This window comes from Chelonia mydas, chromosome 10 (assembly GCF_015237465.2).
Source record: "Chelonia mydas isolate rCheMyd1 chromosome 10, rCheMyd1.pri.v2, whole genome shotgun sequence".
Taxonomy (NCBI): Eukaryota; Metazoa; Chordata; order Testudines; family Cheloniidae; genus Chelonia; species Chelonia mydas.
The window spans coordinates 15,675,504-15,696,684 of NC_051250.2; the positions used below are offsets into that span (position 1 = coordinate 15,675,504).

Here is a 21,181-nt window from a genome sequence, read left to right on the forward strand (position 1 = left end):
CAAACTCTTGCAGAGTATCCAGATGTGCTCTTGCAAAAGGCTTTACTACTACTCGTTCCAGGAGGTCAGTAGGTGATGTAAACTGTAAGTAAAGCATGTCCTGTTTGTATTAGGGATCTGTGTGTTTTTTGATGGAAACAAAAGCGTTGTAAAGATTTCTACACAAACAAATTAATGCAAAGTTAACGTTGCTCTAGTGAATTTCCTAGCAACACAATCCCTGAAAGTCAAGGAAACCACCAGGTAAGCCAATGTGACCATTCAGACCAGCCCTTTTTTCATAGAGCTTACCACCCCATCATCAAACAGATTCAAACACATGCACTTGGACTAGTCACTTCTGTAATATGTTCCCTTGCCCTTCAGACAACCACCCACGATGCACACATCCAGCCCTCAGTCGCACTGAAAATCTTAACTCTGACCCCAACCAGATTAATATATTTGATCAATACATTAAAAATTCTGAAGTCTTGAGTTAAGGGTGTGCATGCAAGTATGATTCAGAGGATGTGTGCCCGTACAGGTGGCTATTTGCTGCAAGCGAGAGGGTGGGGGGGCATATCAGTTCAGCTGGCTGGTTAAGGTATGTCTAGGCTGGTCTAGACGTTAACGGTGCCATTAACTGCCTATTTCCTGGATTTTTAGTGTTTTGGTAGGAAAAAAATGGTAAAAGTATGCTGGGTAAGAAAAATCAGGGAGGGGGGGAATTCAAGAGTGCTGGCGGGGCTAAGGGGGCAGAGCAGCACCTCCAGGCACCAGAGATGATCTCTAATGGCTTGCTGGAGCGTGATGCGGGCAGGGGTGGAAATACCCTGTGCTGTGAACCATAGCAAGCAGTGGAGGGGCATTTTAATCTCCAGAACCTAACAATTCTCAGGCTCCTCAGACAGCTCAAGCTGCAGCCCACAAGCACTACCTAGTTCATGGACTGGCTTGTGCATAAGGAGCCAGGGACCTGCTAGTTCTGCAGAAGGCATGCCCACTGCCACCCACCGTGCCCAGCTCAAAACATCAGGACTCCATGGGGTTCCACTCCAAGTCCCTCAGGTGGAAAAGGCAGGGAAATGTTAGTGTTTCCCTGCGGCACAGAGATGTTCCTCAGCCCCACCTCCACTTGCCCCCTCCTCCTCCCTGCATACTCTGTGGATTTGCCCCGGCACCCAGCTGTACCTGGCTCCACGCCCCTTTCCCTTAGGTGGTCTCTCTCCCTAGATGTCCAGACAAACCTCTCTCCAGACAAACCACTGACCAGCAGTAGACCTGAGGAAAACTTCCCCAGTCCTCCACCAGCACCTGCCCCCACCTTGCTGCCCATAGCGAGCCTTCCTCTCACCTGTTCCAGCTCCTTCCTTTGGTGCCCAGAAGCCTATGGCGGAAGCATGTTCTACAATGGCTTCTAAGGTGAAGATGAAAACAGTAAGTGTGGTCATTTTGTCTAGACAAAGGCACACTGAGTTGGTGCAGGATTAGCTAGTGTGGGGAACGAGCAGCCTGGAGTTGTTCAGACTCACTCTAGGGATCTGAAAGAAACATTAGACTCACAGGGAAAAGTTCAATAAGGAGGGATAGGATTCTGAAATCACAACTCAATGTAGTGTGAAAAGGAGCTTGGAAATTCAGGCTTGTCCTCCTGATTGAAATGGTACAAATGTGTGAAATTAAATGTTAGATTAAAGGATTTAAACCCCACTTTAAATGTAAAACTGAATGCAGCCTTTCACTCCATAATAAAATATACCCCACTGTACGAAGTCTAAGATACATTTTTAATTAACTCGGGGGTGGCGGACTGTTCTTGTGAGCGCCATATTCTCTTTCCCCCACTATCAGTAATAGATGCTAACAGCTATTCTGTAGTACTCACCTCTCTCTTTTTCAGTGGATTTAAAAGTCTGTCTGGAAGTTCTGTATTCTACTGCAGAGTCCTTGGATTTAAGCTTGTGTTGGAATGAAAACAGAAATCACAAATATAATCCATGAATTTCTACATTTTTCTCGCACATGTTTCCAGCCACAAAGCATTTTGGAATAGCGGCAGCTACTACATTAAGACACAAGATGCCCCCAGTACAGCCAATTCTGCAATCCTGCCTGCTGTAGTCAATATTTAATAATACTTGGAACTATACATGTAGTGTTTTACATTTTCAAATTCTTGTACAAATATTAGCTAATCAAACCTAACAATATCCCTGTAATATCTTACAAGGAAACAGGATTATACCTGTTTTACAGAGGGGGAAACAGAGGGATTAAGGCCCCAGTCCTGCAACTGGCTCCATGTGGACACACCCCAGTGCCCATAGGAGTCCCGCTTAAATTGCAGGGATGTGTCTGTGCCAAGCCAGTTGCCAAATCAGGGCCTAAGTGACTTGTCCAAGGCCACACAGTAAAACAGTGGCAGAGTTACGAAGAAACCACAGAAGTACCTGATTTCCAACTCTATCCTCAGTGCACTAGACCATGCTACCCTACCAAAGCAGCCATCTACAGTAGCTTTTTCATAGGCTTTTCAGCTGACTCTTCTTGAACCACAGGCTCACAGAAGATGGCTGCCATGTTCCTTGGAGCCCTATTGAAAATAGAGGTCCTGTCCTTACACATGTCCTTCTGAGGTAACTGATTGATACCATTAGTCGTCCTGTCCTGTTGAAGTAAAATAATGAATCTCCACTACTGATTATATTACTCAGTAGGAGAAACTGCTGTCTCCAGAAACTCTTTACAAGTGCAGCTAAGGAAAGAGAGAGATTAGTGGAGGATGTGAAGAGAAATAAAGTGAGTGAGAAAATATGATCTTCCTCCTTCCAAATTTCATATTATGCAGCTTCTTTATCTTGCAGCCTTACATTATTGTCCTCCCCTCTGACAAGCAACTGTAAAATGGCAATGAGGAGTTCCATGTCTATTGTCTCTCAGTGACTCTCTATGAAGTTTAGACTGCTTACTAAATGCCAGAGCTGCAAACATACCGTAGGATCCGAGAGTCAAGTGGAAATTTTTCCACCTCATAATATAGGGGGAGGGGTTATTATTATTACTAAAACTCATACTCATACATCTTTACATGAACAGTAATAAAAATTCTGCAAGCCAAATTCTGCCCAGTTACAGCAGTGCAACCGCATTGGAGACATAGCTTTGTGCAGTAACAACAGAGTTGCAGAGGTTTTCTGGGGCCAGAATTTGATCCCGCCATTTTGGAATGTAGTTTTGGAATTCCTTCTCTGAGAGAATGAACATACTCCTGCATGTGCACCTTTATTAACTCTGTAGTGTTAACAGGAGGAAAGAATAGTAAAAGCTTATTTTTTAATCATTAAATAAGCAGCTGAGACCCAAAATATACACAGGAAACAGATGTGGTGAGAAGGTCCCATTTTCAGAAATTAAACATTGAAAATGTAATATGTGCTATCAGAAAGACCAACAAATTAAAATTAGGGTGATCTTACTTGATGCCTCCAAGTCTCTTTGACTAGTTCCCAGCTCCCTGCGTGCAACTAAATCTAAAGCTTGGCTCCCCAGTGCCACACTAGTCCCAGCTATAACTTCTGTGCCCCACAAAGGTTTATCTATAATTTAACTCTTCAATGCTTCCTTCCTGCTTTAGTTATTATGTCATCAGCTGCTCTAGAGGAGACAGTATTCTAAACACAGGTCTTTGGAGGTAGTAATGGAAGCAAATACTTTGTTTAACAAATGTAAATGTATCTATTTTAGATCTACACATGCACGCAGGCCCACACGTATATTCTATTAACGACAGATGAAATCCTGGCCCCATTAAAGTAAAGGGCAAACTCACTTTGACTTCAGTGGGGCCAGATTTTCTTCAAATATGTTTTAGATCTCAAACTACATACAACTTTTAAAAAAAAAGAGTCAAGCCTGTCTGCCTCCTGCCTGAAAAGGCAAAAAATGATGGTCCTTTCACTTTCCTTTTCAGAGCACCTGTTTTACCGACCTCAGGTTTTTTTATTCTATTATTATCAGGTGACTGTGCTAGCTTGCTTGAAGACCTTGTAGAAATGTAGCAGTGATTTGTCTCAGAGGGTTCATAGCTTACCTCAGCACTGGTCATGCTTCTGCTATGAATGGACTAATACAAAACAAACACAAAAGAGATGGTGTTTTCAGCATAATCCAGTACAGTTTTGAAAATGGTATTGTAACTTTATCATGTTAGAAATCAAACTCAAGCATGAAATTACATGGGCAAATGGTTTATACCTTCTGAAGCTAGAAACAGCTATGACAACAAAGCATCAAATGGCTAATGGAAGCAATAAACATTCTGTGTGTCTAACGTAGCTATTGTGTTTGGGTATTACATACAGTAGAACCCAGGGGTGCTGGAACAATTTGTATAGTGGGGATGCTGAGCATAGGCGCCAACTTTTCCCAGTGCCGGTGGGCGCTCGACCCCCCGCAGATCCTTGGCCCTGCCCCGACACCACCCCTGCCCCAAAGTTCCCGCCCCAACTCTGCCCCCTCCCTGCGCCTATTGGACCCTTTCCCCAAATCCCCGCCCTGGCCCCACCTCTTCCCCAAGCGTGCCGCGTTCCCCCCTCCACTACCCTCCCTTCCAGCATTTGCAGCCACGAAACAGCTGTTTCGCGGTGGGAATTGCTGGGAGCTAGGGGGAGAAGTGGGGAAGGCGCACTCAGGGGAGGCAGAGGCAGAGGTGTGCTGGGGCGGGGAGTTGCTGGTGGGTGCAGAGCACCCACCAGTTTTTCCCTATGGGTGCTCCAGCCCCAAAGCACCCACGGAGTCGGCGCCTATGGTGCTGAGAGCCACTGAACCAAACTGTAAACCCTGTATATAATGGAATCCACTTCAAGCCAGGGGGTGCAGCAGCCCCCCCAGGACCCCTAGTTCCGCACCTATGGTGGAACCCTATTCTGGTGAAGTCCTTTTTCACAACACTCTCTAAAAATGTTATTGTGGATTCCATATTCATGGTCTCCCACTAATTTCCAGGTAGAAATTGCTCGCTTTGCAAGTAAAGAGGGTTTGTTTGTTTTTTCCTGACAGCATTGCAAATTCAGCCTAGGCTCTGAGAATCAAGCTGAGTTCCTTCTGCATTGTGCATCATTGCTAGTAATAAAAGATTCTACAGACCAAATTATGCCCTCTACCAAATTCTATAAACCAAATTATGCACTGCTACCCCAGGCCATCTCCACTGCTGTCAGTGTTTTTGCACAGGTGTCACTGAAAGCATCATTTGATCTGTAGAATCTTTAACTGTTTTCTAAAAAAAAACTATCTAGCTGTCTGTGTAACAGTGAGACTAATGCCATTTTTACAGGGTCACTTTTTAGAACAGAGCTGCACTTTACGGAAGATAAGCACTTGTCTCTTGTCATGTAAACTTCACTCTCCAACAATGTCCACCCATTTGTCAGCTGCCCACACAAATATCTGTGCCTTTTTCCATGCTGCCAATTACACCCTCTCTGAACTAATCTGAAAGGCCACTTTCCTCTGCCAAAATATAGGAAATCAGCCAATTAATAGTGGCTTAAGGGGCAGATGGGCTGCACATACTTTACATATGCAGAATTTATCAGGAAAAAAGTGTAAGTGTATATAAAAATTGTATACATTTGCTTGGATCCCTTTCCTCCCAGCCTTTGTGTGTCACTTATTTTCTTGAACTGTAACCTCCTTGGGCAGGGACTATATGTTTGCATGGAATAGAGGGATCTACTTCATACATGTCTGCATGGAACCCAGAACTATTTGGTCCATTAATGAGACCTCTAGATGGGTACTGTAATATAAATATTAAATTATAACATAGCATACGAAGTTCTACATCATTAGTACCTGAAATGAGGAGTATTCTGGGTGCTGCAGAATATGCCGTGCCCCTTCTGTGTAATCTTCAGTTCTATAACCATTTCCTTCTTGATTTACAAGATCTAATTGCTGCTTAATCATATCATTGGTAACATATAACAGGGCGCAGTCAAGGAGAGCTTCAAAGAATTCAAGAAAAACCAACTAGAGTAAAATAATAATAATAATAATTACTTCATTTCTGTAGAATCTCCTCTTTGAGGACTAAGCATCTGATCCAGCAAAGCATTTGAGTAGATGCTTAATTTTAAGCACATTAGCAGTCCCATTGACTTAGAATCATAGAATATCAGGGTTGGAAGGGACCTCAGGAGGTCATCTAGTCCAACCCCCTGCTCAAAGCAGGACCAATCCCCAATTAAATCATCCCAACCAGGGCTTTGTCAAGCCTGACCTTAAAAACTTCTAAGGAAGGAGATTCCACCACTTCCCTAGGTAACGCATTCCAGTGTTTCACCACCCTCCTAGTGAAAAAGTTTTTCCTAATATCCAACCTAAATCTCCCCCACTGCAACTTGAGACCATTACTCCTTGTTCTGTCATCTGCTACCACTGAGAACAGTTCAGATCCATCCTCTTTGGAACCCCCTTTCAGGTAGTTGAAAGCAGCTATCAAATCCCCCCTCATTCTTCTCTTCTGTAGACTAAACATCCCCAGTTCCCTCAGCCTCTCCACATAAGTCATGTGTTCCAGTCCCCTAATCATTTTGGTTGCCCTCCGCCGGACTCTTTCCAATTTTTCCACATCCTTCTTGTAGTGTGGGGCCCAAAACTGGACACAGTACTCCAGATGAGGCCTCACCAGTGTCGAATAGAGGGGAACGATCACGTCCCTCGATCTGCTCGCTATGCCCCTACTTATACATCCCAAAATGCCATTGGCCTTCTTGGCAACAAGGGCACACTGCTGACTCATATCCAGCTTCTCGTCCACTGTCACCCCTAGGTCCTTTTCCGCAGAACTGCTGCCTAGCCATTCGGTCCCTAGTCTGTAGCGGTGCATTGGATTCTTCCATCCTAAGTGCAGGACCCTGCACTTATCCTTATTGAACCTCATCAGATTTCTTTTGGCCCAATCCTCCAATTTGTCTAGGTCCTTCTGTATCCTATCCCTCCCCTCCAGCGTATCTACCACTCCTCCCAGTTTAGTATCATCCGCAAATTTGCTCAGAGTGCAATCCACACCATCCTCCAGATCATTTATGAAGATATTGAACAAAACGGGCCCCAGGACCGACCCCTGGGGCACTCCACTTGACACCGGCTGCCAACTAGACATGGAGCCATTGATCACTACCCGTTGAGCCCGACAATCTAGCCAGCTTTCTATCCACCTTATAGTCCATTCATCCAGCCCATACTTCTTTAACTTGCTGGCAAGAATACTGTGGGAGACCGTGTCAAAAGCTTTGCTAAAGTCAAGGAACAACACGTCCACTGCTTTCCCTTCATCCACAGAACCAGTTATCTCATCATAGAAGGCAATTAGATTAGTCAGGCATGACTTGCCCTTGGTGAATCCATGCTGACTGTTCCTGATCACTTTCCTCTCCTCTAAGTGCTTCAGAATTGATTCCTTGAGGACCTGCTCCATGATTTTTCCAGGGACTGAGGTGAGGCTGACTGGCCTGTAGTTCCCAGGATCCTCCTCCTTCCCTTTTTTAAAGATGGGCACTACATTAGCCTTTTTCCAGTCATCCAGGACTTCCCCGGATCGCCATGAGTTTTCAAAGATAATGGCCAATGGCTCTGCAATCACATTCACCAACTCCTTTAGCACTCTTGGATGCAACACGTCCAGCCCCATGGACTTGTGCACGTCCAGCTTTTCTAAATAGTCCCGAACCACTTCTTTCTTCACAGAGGGCTGGTCATCTCCTCCCCATGCTGTGCTGCCCAGTGCAGTAGTCTGGGAGCTGACCTTGTTCGTGAAGACAGAGGCAAAAAAAGCATTGAGTACATTAGCTTTTTCCACATCCTCTGTCACTAGGTTGCCTCCCTCATTCAGTAAAGGGCCCACACTTTCCTTGACTTTCTTCTTGTTGCTAACATACCTGAAGAAACCCTTCTTGTTACTCTTAACATCTCTTGCTAGCTGCAACTCCAGGTGTGATTTGGCCTTCCTGATTTCACTCGTGCATGCCCGAGCAATATTTTTATACTCATCCCTGGTCATATGTCCAATCTTCCACTTCTCGTAAGCTTCTTTTTTGTATTTAAGATCAGCAAGGATTTCACTGTTAAGCTGGACTTAAATTGGATTGTTCATGTGCACCATGCTTAAAGAGCTTACTGAATCAGGGCCTATCAATCAATAATGATCATGACCCTTCTTCTCTGTGGAAAACTAATCATAACCAAAGTCCTATTACATTACTATATTCCATTATGACATTAGCAAGTAATATACAGTATTTCACATTGCATACAACTGAATGATAATACAGTATTGCATCATCCTCCTGGCTAAGTTTTTGCTACACGTGGCATTAAGGCTCAGGGATATTTTTCTATCTGGTGGACAGGGGAATGGTTATATTTTTGTCTGGAATGGACGGTGTTTTGTTGTATGCATTGTGCCTAGAGTCTACAGTAATGGGCATGTAATGGATTATTTAATAATAAAACAAACTACGGCCACCCAAGCCACCACAAACAGGTATTTATAACAAATTCAATAATGTAGATTACAGCAGACTGCCGTTGGGTGAAAACTAATACCTTAGGGGAGAAATTCACCAACCCTGCACAACGCTTGAGTGCAAAGATTTCTACAGGGATTGAGGGGATGGAAGTCTCTACCTGCAGGCTGGCTGACAGCCTCCACAGCCACTACTCCAGCCTTGTAGGCTGGAAGTGCAGGCACTGCTGCTTCACACCCCATGTTGAGGGTTCCTGGGCCAGCAGATCTGCATGACTGAGGATCTCACCACTCAGGTGATGATCCAGTCTAAAGGCTCCTAAGTAGCAAGAAGTCCAGAGACCTCCCAGTGCAGCCATTCCATCTGTGCACTCCTGTGCAATTCCCCCGTGGAAAATAAGTGGTGCAAATAGTCCTGCACCAGACTGAGCTGAATTTCATTCTATGCACGGTTGTACTCTCAGAAAACATCCCAGACATCCAGTGTGCAGTCATAGGGCGTAGAGAACACACTTGCAGCTAACTGTTCAGTAATTGGAAGGGCATGATAACGAGCAAACCATGGAACAATGAGAAATATGTGAGATAAAATAACCCAGATGATATATGATGAACAAAGGAATATCAAGATGGGATGCTTAATGATCAGCTCCATTTCTTGAATATAAACAACACTATTTTTTTTCTCTTCTGGAAGGTATGATGGTACAATTCTACTTGCTGACAGCTTCTAAAAATAATTGTAATTGATCCTGTAGCAATTAATTACCTACTGACGATTTGCATCATGAACTGTTTGTACTTTTTTCCTTATATACCTCATGCTGTAAGTTGCTGTCATCTCCGTCGCGTACAAAAGGATTGTCCTTCACCAGTATTTCCACAATTTTTGTAGCAGTTAATTGTTTGCTTAGCATATTTAAATCCTGTATGTCAAAAAGGTCAAAAATTACTAGTATTTGAGACATTTACAAATATGGACCTGATCTGGCTCCCTTTGAAGTCAATGTCAAAATTCCCCTTGATTTCAATGGAAGCAGGATTGGTCTCTCACAAAGTAATTCATGCTATACAGGATAAAATCGGGGCCTCACTGAAGTCAGTAGGAGTTTTGCCATTGACTTCAATAGAGCTAGTACTCACTTATACAGTATGTTAAACCCCAAATTCAGGGAAGTTCATCAATTAACTATCCCCTGGCACCTGCTGACTTTGATACACCCAACAGCTACCCATTTCTCTGTCTGCCAGTTTTATTTTTTTTAATTCCACTCTGCATAAAAGAAGGGGTGAATCAGTAAGTGTTCCCCATAGGAATGCAGAGGAGTCTTGCAAGCATGCAGCTGATTTCCAGAGGTGTAAGCAGGCTTGATTTTTAATCATTAAGGGCCTGATCCAAAACCTACGGATATCAGTGGGAGACTTCAATGTGATTTGGATAAGTCCCTAAATTCCAGGGCTCTGGGAAATAATCCTGTGTCAATGATGCTTTACCATACTTCAAATTACATAAATACATCATTTAAAAATATTGTTTATTGAATGTTATTTTATTTCTGAATCGGTCAGCCTTGGACTTCTGCAGACATTAATTTTTAATCAGTAATAATTAGTATCTACATTTAAAAAAGTGTCAGTGAAAATATTTAAATTAATTAAAAACATTAAATACTCAAAATAGGTTTAAGACATAGAGGAATCAAAGAATTTGGAATTGGATCCTCTATACAGTTAAGCATGTGAGCAACTTTATTCTTGTGAACCATATCTTTGAGGCCAATAGGATAACTTATATGAATACAGTTACTCAAGTTCTTAAGTGTTTTCAATGGCAGGCCATTAGTGACAAGAGTTTAAAAATGTCATTTTGAACTAGACAAATAAATTAGTACCTAGACACACAAATAAAAGTATATAAGATTGTTACTTTCAACATCCAGAGGAAGTGTCTCATTTTCATTGTGGGTTCATAAGGAGGTATGGTGCTTGGTCTACAATAAGTCCTGTATATCTCCCAGCATTTATCTATGTAATTAATTGCACAGACAGTTTGTTGTTGTTCACAGAATAAAATGCCTGTAGAAGTGAAGTGGGAAAATACAGAAGTTCAAATAAAACTTGTTTAATTACTTCTAACAGCAATTGATTCTGCTTAGCACACAAAGATGTTGCATTACTTACCTTGTATATGACAGGCATTGGGAATAATGTTCTTCATCATCATTTTTGAGAAACACTTAAACAGATATGGACCTTTATCTCTACAGTTAAAACAAAGTTTTATATTACAACTTCCTTTTTTGCACAGTACGTATTGTTTGAACATTGTTTGATTCCCAGGTGCAACACTGGATATTTATCCAGTAAAAGTTATACTGTGGATTTTTCATTGACAAATTCTTCAGTGAACTATGTTCTGTCCTTAGGGACTATTTGCAATGCTGTCACATTGTGAAGCTCCAGAAGATTTATTTATTTTCCTGAAGCCCAAAGCAATGGATGTCTTTTATACAATTTACACGCATATCCGATGGGATTTTCAAAAATGCCTAAGTATCTTAGGAGCACAAGTCCATCTGAAAATCAGTATTTTCTTTTTCCTCCCTTCCTCTGAACAGATTATCTACTATATTTTACATAAAGCAATACAAATTAAATTTTGTATGATTACCCATTATGAAGTATTACTGACCAGCCAAAGGCACTCATATGCCAATGATATTCTGGGACTTATACTATATCTGTATGAAGCCTGTGCTCCACCACCCTTAGGAGTAAGAATTTTAAGGTAAGCTGGGAATTTTTTTTTATTTTATTTTTTGAGGGGAGGGTTGCATGGCAGTGCCACGGACTGAAGCCAAATCACAAGGCCAGACTCCACTATTCAATTGAAACTGATGTATGCATGCCATGTACCGTCCCTAAATAATTCAATAATAGCAAAAAAAAAAAGTCAGAAGAAGGAGGGGAGAACTTTCTCCTGAGATCTGAATCCAACCACTCACCCCAAGGAGCTGTGGACAGGGCATTAGCAGAGGAAGGAAAGAGAGAAAGGACAGAAAAAGGAGAGGGGGCAGAGGAAGAATAAGACTGATCATGCTTATTCTGAGACTGGCTACCATCTAGCAATTATATAATAGTCAAACACTGAAACTCGGGCAACTCTCACTAAAACTAAGTAAAAGCACTTACTTGTGGTCTTTGTCATAGATATGGACCGCTAGATGAATAATGTAAGTCAAAAATGTTCTTAGCAACAAAGTCTCATATGGAGAATGCACCTCCTCAGGTGATGTTTTATCTTCTAAAACAACAAGATAGAAGAAAAGAATCTCTATTATCAGTCCTAACTGAATCAGTTTGATCTACAAATAACAAAAAGCTTATCACCACGTGTGCCAGTATGCCTCTCTCATCTTCCTATGATCTCCCACATTGATCCAACATTCACAGAAGAAACAGATTAGAGGTAGCACTACTTCCAAGTCAGCAAGCCAACAGGGCATCACCTACCAGGGTCATGAGGGAGGGGAGAATTCAAAATGCCCCTGTAGTCTTGGGCAAATCACTCAGGACCTGGTCCTGAAATTGGACTTGGATGGGCAAAGCCCCATTGATTTCTGCCTTTTCAGGAACCCTTCTTAGAGCTCTTCCCGTAGGCACATGAGCATAGGGCAGGGAAAGCAAAGCTAGAGCTAACCCCTTGTGTAGCAAGGATCAGGTTGTGCCTCTGCAACTTGTCACAAAGACCCACAACAACAACAGGTGAAGCTGACCGATTAACTGGCTATGCAGGAGAACAGTGACACATACGATACTCAAATTGGTGTTGAACACACGAAGTAAACAAACTGAACAAAAAAAGAAAAAATAAGATTTCTTTCTTCTTTAATCTCTTTCAGTTATAGTCACCTTAAGTGTTACTTGTAACAATAACAGGGAATATAATTCAGACAGAAGTATGATTTTTAAGATAACGCTTTAAAACAGTTTTGATGAGTGTTATTATTTTGTGCTTATTTTTGCCTGAGGATCCCAAAGCACATGAGTGAATCTTCTTATGCCTATTTCACAGATAACAGGTAAATTGCCCAGGGGCACCGAACAAGTCAGTCACAGTGTTGTGTACAGAACCCAATTCTCAGACTCCTAGTCCCTAACTCTAACCATTATATGCTTCTGATAGTCAATCTACAGGCATACAAACCATTCAGTATCCTGTCCATATCAGCAAGGGTTATATTGTAATGATGAAACCTGCAATCCTTTAGAAATCTCCAGAACTGGAGTTTAGTCATCAGGAAGGTGTTGTCAAGAGATTGATCACAGCCTAAACTGCTGTAAAAACTGTAGATTCTTCTCAGTTCTGTAATATGTCTCAATACGGCATATTCTACCTACACAAAACAGTAAATGGCATGCATTAGTTTTAATCTCATGACAAGTAATAACCTCAGCTCAGCTGATGTATTTACTAAATCCAGCCAGGGACAGTACTGCCAGAAGTTGTTAACATAGGATTGCCCTTTGCTGTCCTATGAGAAATGAGTTTGATCCTCTTAGTCCATTTCCCAGTGGAAAAGTATCCACATCCCAAAACCTACCACTGCTATCTCACTATCTGGCAACCTTTCTGGCAATTGCACCATAAAGACTACAAACTAGGTAGGCATGGAGCCTGAACTATCCTCTCGCCGCCACAGGTCAGGGACAAGAGACTTTGTCAGGGAATTGTGGGGAAACCTGCCCTGCTGTTGCCTGAACTGCACCAGTTTTGTGGATAGCTACAGGACTTTGTGTTATTTGTATGCATTTCAGAAGCCCCAATTAGGGACCACAGTCCCACTGTACAAACACAGAATAAAAGACAGTCCCTAACCAAAAATTTAATATTCAAATTTGTCAATCTGACATAACATGGCTGACCGTGTGGAGTTTTATGCTCCTTTGGTACCATTATGGAATGTTACCACAAAGGCCCCAACCTAACCTCTCCCATGTCCTGTAAGGGAAATATTGAATGCCTTTTCAGTAAATTTAATGTGACCTGTTTAATTGCCTTTTATGGGACATTCAACAAGACAGAACACCACCTCTTTGCCATTGCTCTGTCCATTTGCTTCTGTTTTGTTTTTTATTGCCTGCAGACTTTCAGATCAGAGCTTAATAAAAAGACTTGTATAGAACACACAAATAAAATAAAGTAAATAATGTGAAACATATCAGCAATAAAACTGAAAAAATATCAGCAGTGTGCAGGCTCTTACCTGTTTCATTTCTTCCTGTCTGTCTTTCTCTGGAAACAAGTTCAGCAATGAAGATATGTCTAGTTCAATGTTTGATCCCAACACAGAGGTATTTCCTGGGCCATCAACTATTCTGATGGTTTCTACCAAGTAACAAAAGTAACAATTTATCTTTGGCTAATAAAATAAAAATAAAATATATACAAAGATAAAATAATATCCTCATTTATCTTGTTCCCAGTTCCATTGACTTAAAGAAAAGAAGAATAGTACCCCCAGCTGGTAAAATTTAACTGTTTAGCATTATCTTAACAGAATACATATTAAAGACCCACATCCACCTTCCATAAGTGCAACAGAACATGTTAACATCATGTCTTGTTAAATTTCCATGTTGCAGTGTTTCCAAATGCATCTAGATGCATTAAGGATGTGGCTTGGATGAGAACTCACTCATTTTAAAGAATTTTCCCAACGCCATGGTATGGAGCAAAAAAAGCATGGAAGTAAAGAGGAATACATAATTAAACAACGTCATTTCCTAGGTGTAAGCTGGGTGGAAGAAGTTGACCTTGTTAAAAAAATCTTTGTTAGGAAATCGTATTTTAGAAAACTATTAAAAGGGAACTGCAAAACGTTATGAAAAACAAAACACTGTTTACACTCCCACATCACTGAGAGAATATAGGCATAGACTCAAAAAATACAAATTTATCTGAAGGGGACCCATACGTACACAGCGGCTGCCAAATCAGGACAGTGCAAAGATGAGCTTTAAATCACCTTTGCACGCACATACTGACCTTTGCCCTATCCAGTTTGGCCACACCTCAGGATTTCCCCCCCTAATCTTATGCATGTGTGTTACATCATTCTCTATCTAGGCATTGCAAGGTCCAGAACAGAGTGGGAGCCTTAGGCCTGGTCTACACTTAAAATTCTGGTGTACATGAAAAATTCACACCTCTAAGTGCTACAGCTATGCTAAGCTCTGGTGTAGACACGGCTAAGTCAATGGAAGAATGCTTTCACAAACCTAGCTACTGACAGTCAAGGAGACAGATTACCTACAGCAATAGAAAAACCCCTACCAGCCTTGTAGGAAGCATGTACATGACAGAGCTACAGCGGCATAGCTACAGAGCCATAGCTGTGCTGCTGCAGTGACCATATAGTACAGACAAGCCCTTACTTTTCTATTTCTTAACTGAGCAGCCAGCCAAGTAGCACTTTTATAGGAGGAACGATAACATAAGAGCTTTGCTTTTTCCTGTCACCACTGTCTGGGCTGGTACAAAGGAACTTAGAGAAACTAAACCAACAGGAAATCAATTGTCATTTATGATGTTAAATTTTAATTCTTTTATGAACACATTACGATTTAAAACTGCAATTTCCTGTGAAACCTTGTGTTAGTAATTAAAATTTCTCATGTATCTATCAATGAGCCTTCACAGGGAAATGTGTATGACTCTTCCGTGAATACAGAACAGTCTCACACAATAAATGTGTAACTTTTATAAAATGTGAACTATCCGACTAGAAATTATCTACTTTCCTCACCATCACTTCAAACTGCTTACCAGTGCCAAAGGGACTTTGTGTACGAATGCCACTCAGATCCTGCGTATTCATTGCATCCACTTGAAAAGCTGGGTACTCTGCTATTTTATCATTTATAAACTCTCCTTCAAAAATACGCCCATTCTTGAAGACGAATCTCCCCTGGGGGGAGGGGAGAAAGAGGGAGGGAGGGAGAGAGACTCTTTTGTTTCATTTTGATATAAATCTGCACATTTAGTAAAAGATCATTAGAAAAGAAATATGTTTGCAAGCACTTGGATTTCCTTCTGATCTAAATCAGGTTTAAACTGCAATATATGAGATAGTGCAAAGTGAAGGATGAAACTTATCTGCATGTGTAAAGTACTTTGAGATCAACCAATGAAAATCTGCTGCTGTGCTATATAAGTGCTAAATGTTTTACACTGAAACATCTGAGGAATAAGGATCTTTTCACTATGCTTAAAATTGTTTGCAGCTTTTCAACGTACTTTAACAGTCTGTCCCCAGATTTTTTCCCTTTGTGACCACCATAGCTGGAAATGGAAACACCCTATTAGCTGGAGTCCACCCCTGTGCACAGGCAGTTTGAAGTCCCCTGTGAGAAGGTGCATCAGACATTAAAAGTGACCTTAGCCAGAAGGCCAACAGAAGGCAATGGTCATTTATCAGCCAAAAGGCTGATAATGTCAGAAACACCTATTACACTGAAAAGCTTTATGTTAAAATACATTTCACCATATACAAGCCATGCTCCTCCACTTGGAACTTATCCAGTGTCCAGTGAGGTCAGTGGAAGGGCTCCTATCAACTTCATTGGGCATGGACATCAATGTGTGCATTCCAATAAACTAAGGAAAACATGGTTTTCCTTACAGAAACCTAGACTTTTGCTATACAGAGCAGACTGAGACCTAATTGCATTTTAATCTTTTTCTTCCATCACTTGTCGATACTCACAAGGCCATGTTTTTTATTGCAAACCCATTCTCCATCATACATTGCTCCACTGGCATAGAAGAACCTTCCACGTCCATGACGATCCCCATTTACAAAATCTCCTACATATTCATTCCTCAAAGGATACTGAGACCCAGGTATTCTCTTCAGAAACCAGGTGTGAGTACCATAGCCATGCTGAAAAAAGACAAGCCATTACAAGAACTTTCCAAAGAGCTACTATTGGTGCAGATCTAAATTCATACAAAGGAATGGAACTACCTAGACTTTTTTTTGTTTTGTTTTAGGGTGACTGTTGCTAATTCAACTAAATGGGCTTGATTTAGCCCCAGGTTACCTTAGCTCCTACCAGGTAACTCAGGGCACAGAGTCCACCAGGAGGCATGGTAGCAGCACTCGGGATGAACTAATTCAACACATCCTGGTCTCCTATAGAAAATGGGCCACAGTTTAGAGACACCATTCCCTAGTCCGTGTGCCCTGCCAAGCAGCCAGGGCAGGGTCCCAGAACCAGTTCTTAGGAGACCTGCGCTGCTCTGGAGGCCAAACTCCCTGCTCATTTTATGTGCGGGTGAAAAAGAAGCAGCTCACCCCCACGCTCACCCCAACAGAATGACGGGGGAACACTCGGTGAGGGGAATCTAATGGAGTTTTACACCAACCCCAGCCTACTTCCATGGGTTCTTTCACAGGAGGGGACACTGGAGAGTTAGATCTTCAGGTCACCGCTTAGACTAGGTGATATTTTCACTTTTAACAGTCTTATAGCTTAGTATATAAATTCAGTATTTTAAGAATTAATTAAGTGAGGTCTACATTAGCATAAATAAATCAGCTATACAAATGACCTATATATGTAAACAATTTTATTTTCACTGAAGTTTATATGAAATATAAAAACCTGTTTCTATATAATTAACTGGGGGGTGGGGAGAAACATCACCGGGTAGACTGGCCCTGTAAGAGAGTTAGGCTCAGACCCACCTTGCCAGCTGCCTCCCCAACATAATAGGCTTTAAGACTGATAAAAGGGAGTTTCAGTTCAGCTCAGTTCAGGAAGGGAGGGAGACCTGCAGAGAGTATGAAGACTCCTGAAAGGGACCCAGGGTCCGGGGAAAGGACTTTGAAGGGGGCACTCCACACCAGCCAGATGGAGAGGCAGGAGCAGAAGTCTCCCAGGGAAGAGGTCTGAGGAAACATCAGGCAGCAGAAGCTGGGTTTTGAGAAAGAACAGTTGAGTCCAGCCTAAGGAAATGTACAGTCAGGGAAATGATTTGTTTTGATTTAAGTTGATATTTTATGATGTTGTTTTAATAAAACAGACCCCAAGAAGAGGTGTTATCTGACTTCTGAATGGCTGGGTGCAGTTTTAGGGAAGCCCAAGAAGGGGTAACTGAGGTAGTAGCAGGGTCCAGTGCTGGATTGGGTAAGGCCCTCCTCTTACACCAACCCTAAGCTTTCACTTTAAAGCCTCTTTCTAAATATCCTGCAGCCAAAAAGATTTGATTTTTATTATGGGAAGGGTTTATATTTTTTTTTGGTTGGTGTGTAAAATTAAGTTACCTTTTCATAAAAACAAGTCAGCAGCTTGGTTTAATATTGGACTTTTGCTAGTTATAACTAATAACATGAAAATCAATTTATGAGTAAAACACTCCTGTATCTACAATTAGCAGAATCACACAGAGCTTCTTTACTTCTGTATGAATCAATGCAGCTAAATCGTACCAGTGTGAGAGTCAGGTATTGAATTAAAGTGGTGTAATACCTGTATGCCATTTACCCACTGCCCAGTATACTCCTGGTTCGTCGTCAGCCACCGCATCCTGCCTTCCCCCTGGCGCATATTTTCTTCCCATTGACCTTCATAGATATTTCCAGATTTATAACTACAAGAAACCAAATGAATCAGGAAGTTAATTACTCAGCTATCATATACACAAACAATAATGGACAAGATTTTCAAAGGTACAATGGCAGTGAGGTGCCTAAATCCACCAACTGATAACGAGAGTTACCTGTTGTTGCTGGGGAAAAAAGAGTAATACTGGGAAAAAGAACAGGAGGACTTGTGGCACCTTAGAGACTACAGCTCACTTCATCGGATGCATGCAGATGCATTTTTCCACTGAATGCATCCGATGAAGTGAGCTGTAGCTCATGAAAGCTTATGCTCTAATAAATCTGTTAGTCTCTAAAGTGCCACAAGTCCTCCTGTTCTTTTTGCGAATACAGACTAACACGGCTGCTACTCTGAAACCAGTAATACTGGGATAGATTTTCAGTGTTGACACTACTACATTCTGATTTTTCCTTTGTTTATGATTGCAACATATACTACCTAAAGGAAAACATTCCCAGTTGACTACACTTAATAATAAATATCAATGATAATACATTAGGACTCCAATAATTTAAAGGTCTCAGGGGACAAGCAAAACTTCAGGACAGCTGGCTTAGCAGACTTTGAAAACTGGACTCAGTGTGTATCTTTTGAAGTCAGACTCCAACACACACAAAAATAGGGACTGACATCCTGCTTTGTTGGCATGTCTTGAGAAAGCTAACTCGCTGCCTATAACTGGAGAAGGTGTCCAGTAGGTTTAGAAGTCTGTGCTCTGGATCAGCTAACAGAGTACAGATGTAAAAAATGTAAACATTGCTGATTAACTCCCCCAATTATCAATTTATCCACATCAGCATTTGTGCGGTGAAGTCTGACGTCAGTGCATGAAGATTTCACAATCTGTCAAACCTCAGAAGATAGTACCAAAAATCTCAAGTCATCCTAAAATTTGTCTGAGGAGAGCATGCCATAAACAATCAACCAAAACACTCTCTCATGCACAATCCCACAAAAGAATTCATTTGTTTGTGACGAGGGGGTGTTGGGAGGAAGGGGAGCGGGTGTTACCATGCAATCAAGAAGAATTCTTTTAAAAAGATGTTTCAGTTTACTGCTGCCAGCCTTTGATTGTTTTATCTTTAATTGTTTTCTTTATAGGAACGAAGAAGAAAAAGGTTTACCCAAGTAAAAATTAAAGCCATATACGAGGAATGGTTCTTCACTGTTCTTGCACTTTATATAATCATTTACTCCTGTGCAAAGAAGGGCAAGAGAAATATAAAATTCTACCATTCTGAGTTGGTAGCATTTTCACCTTTTTGTATATCTCTGAATGACTACACAAACTGCAAGGCAGTAGAGAATCAGCCCAGTACATGGAACAAAGGATTAGACTGTGTGCCAAATAAAAATAAATTAATTCTAAAGATGTGCTGAACAAATATGTTATACCTACCATCTTATCCCCCAGCCAGCTCTGATGTTGTTTACCCAGTCACCTTCATACCAGGAAGTACCTTCCTGATTATAATAAATGGTACCCTGAAACAAAGAGTATGAGCGGTTTAATTAATCAATACCTAAATATTCACATGAATGCTTTCACATAACATTATATACCATGGACGTAGACAAGTGGGAACTTGGGTGGGCTTCAGCTCACCCCAAAATTTAGGGATTGGATTAAGAAAGAAAAAGCAGAGTTTGAAATAAGAAGCTTGTTTTCCCTCTCTTTATTAAAAGTGGACACATTTAGTTATGGTACAGAACTACCCAAAGTGATATTCAAGAGCTATAATTTTATTATTTTTTAATTCTAACCCCTCCCCTGCCATAAAAAGTTGTCTTCACCCCTGTATATGCCAAATATACCAATTACCACTTGTATTCCAACATTCTCTCCATAGTCGCTAAGAAAAGAAGACTCAATTTATGTTAAAAGCAACTGAGAGTCTAAAATATAAAAAAACTAAATCCTGTTATTTTCACCAACATTAGCTACATGCTAAGAGAGACCAAGCATTCAGATGTTCAAAAATGTTAAAAATTACATTTAGCCAAACAAAAATGGCAAGTGTCCTCAAACCCTTTGGAAATGCTTTCACCAATCTATTCTATTCTATATACTGCAGGTTCTTATACTGCCCTTATCACCACAGAGCAGCTTTCAGTAACACATCAAGTGATATGAATGACATTGGTTATGTGTTTGTTCTCGCCTCCTCTCCCCACCTGGAGAAGCATTTGCAGTGCAACGTTTTCTTTGGGTAGGGTTTTTTTTTTTTAAACATGTGTTACTATGATTTATGTTAGAGAAGGCAAGGTCAAAGGTTTTGCTTGGAGCAAAACGATGATCCTTAGTTCCTGGGGGAGTTCAGTCCACAGCTACCAAGAAAGTTCTGTCTCCCACATAGACAAGCTCTACTCTTACTCAAAGAGTTCCACTGTGCTCGAAGAGACTATGGTCTGCATCCCAGAGCTTTAGGCATTGTTTAAATATCTTAGGCCCAGGCCATGGAGCGCCTTCAAGATAAGGACCAAGACCTTGAACTTAATTCAAAATTCTGTAGGAAGCCAGCATAGAAAGTGAAGGACAGGTCTGATGTGCTTGCAGTGACCTATGTTGTGGAGGAGACACTCTGTACGGTTCTGCACTAGTTGGAGTTCCTACGTGCTGAAAACTTCATGCCCAGGTTTGTCACACTGCTGTAGTCCAGCCGAGAAGCGAGTAAGGCATGAATAACTGAGGTCAGATCATCATCTGCCAGTCTCCTAGCCAACTGGAGATGACAGTGCAGTGAGAGTGCAGCATCAGCAAGTAACCCAAGAGTATTCCTAGACTACAGACCAAATTGACTATTTGTGGGTGTGTATCTTCAACCAAAAGAGATTACACCATGGCTACGGGCTCTTCCAAATGCTTTCCTCTACCCACCAGCATCACTTGTCTTGCTTGGGTTCAGCTTCAGCTGGCTGTTCTTCATGAGTTGAAGGCCATCTTGGTGGTAGTGGTGTAGTTGTATGTGGTGAAGAATAGGTAGAGCTGTGTGTCAT

The 21,181-nt window shown here is 41.5% G+C and overlaps 1 protein-coding gene across 17 annotated transcripts in view; it reads right to left on the reverse strand.

Annotated features, from left to right (window-relative positions):
* Window positions 1-21,181, reverse strand: part of LOC102930497 (radial spoke head 10 homolog B) — a 36,967-nt gene that overhangs the window by 10,011 nt on the left and 5,775 nt on the right. For 8 of the 17 annotated variants that reach the window (XM_037909883.2, XM_037909878.2, XM_037909881.2 and 5 more), the window contains 14 exons: window positions 19,584-19,669; window positions 18,050-18,170; window positions 16,282-16,458; window positions 15,342-15,483; window positions 13,780-13,901; window positions 12,720-12,909; window positions 11,705-11,816; window positions 10,694-10,773; window positions 10,440-10,588; window positions 9,331-9,438; window positions 5,839-6,015; window positions 3,971-4,105; window positions 1,868-1,940; window positions 1,337-1,399 (listed from right to left, as the gene is read on the reverse strand). In XM_037909883.2, the coding sequence (XP_037765811.1) occupies window positions 1,337-1,399; window positions 1,868-1,940; window positions 3,971-4,105; window positions 5,839-6,015; window positions 9,331-9,438; window positions 10,440-10,588; window positions 10,694-10,773; window positions 11,705-11,816; window positions 12,720-12,909; window positions 13,780-13,901; window positions 15,342-15,483; window positions 16,282-16,458; window positions 18,050-18,170; window positions 19,584-19,669 (1,735 nt within the window). The remainder of the gene's footprint in view (window positions 1-1,336; window positions 1,400-1,867; window positions 1,941-3,970; window positions 4,106-5,838; window positions 6,016-9,330; window positions 9,439-10,439; window positions 10,589-10,693; window positions 10,774-11,704; window positions 11,817-12,719; window positions 12,910-13,779; window positions 13,902-15,341; window positions 15,484-16,281; window positions 16,459-18,049; window positions 18,171-19,583; window positions 19,670-21,181) is intronic. The other 9 variants (XM_027823065.3, XM_043524049.1, XM_043524051.1 and 6 more) reach the window with 7 other exon arrangements.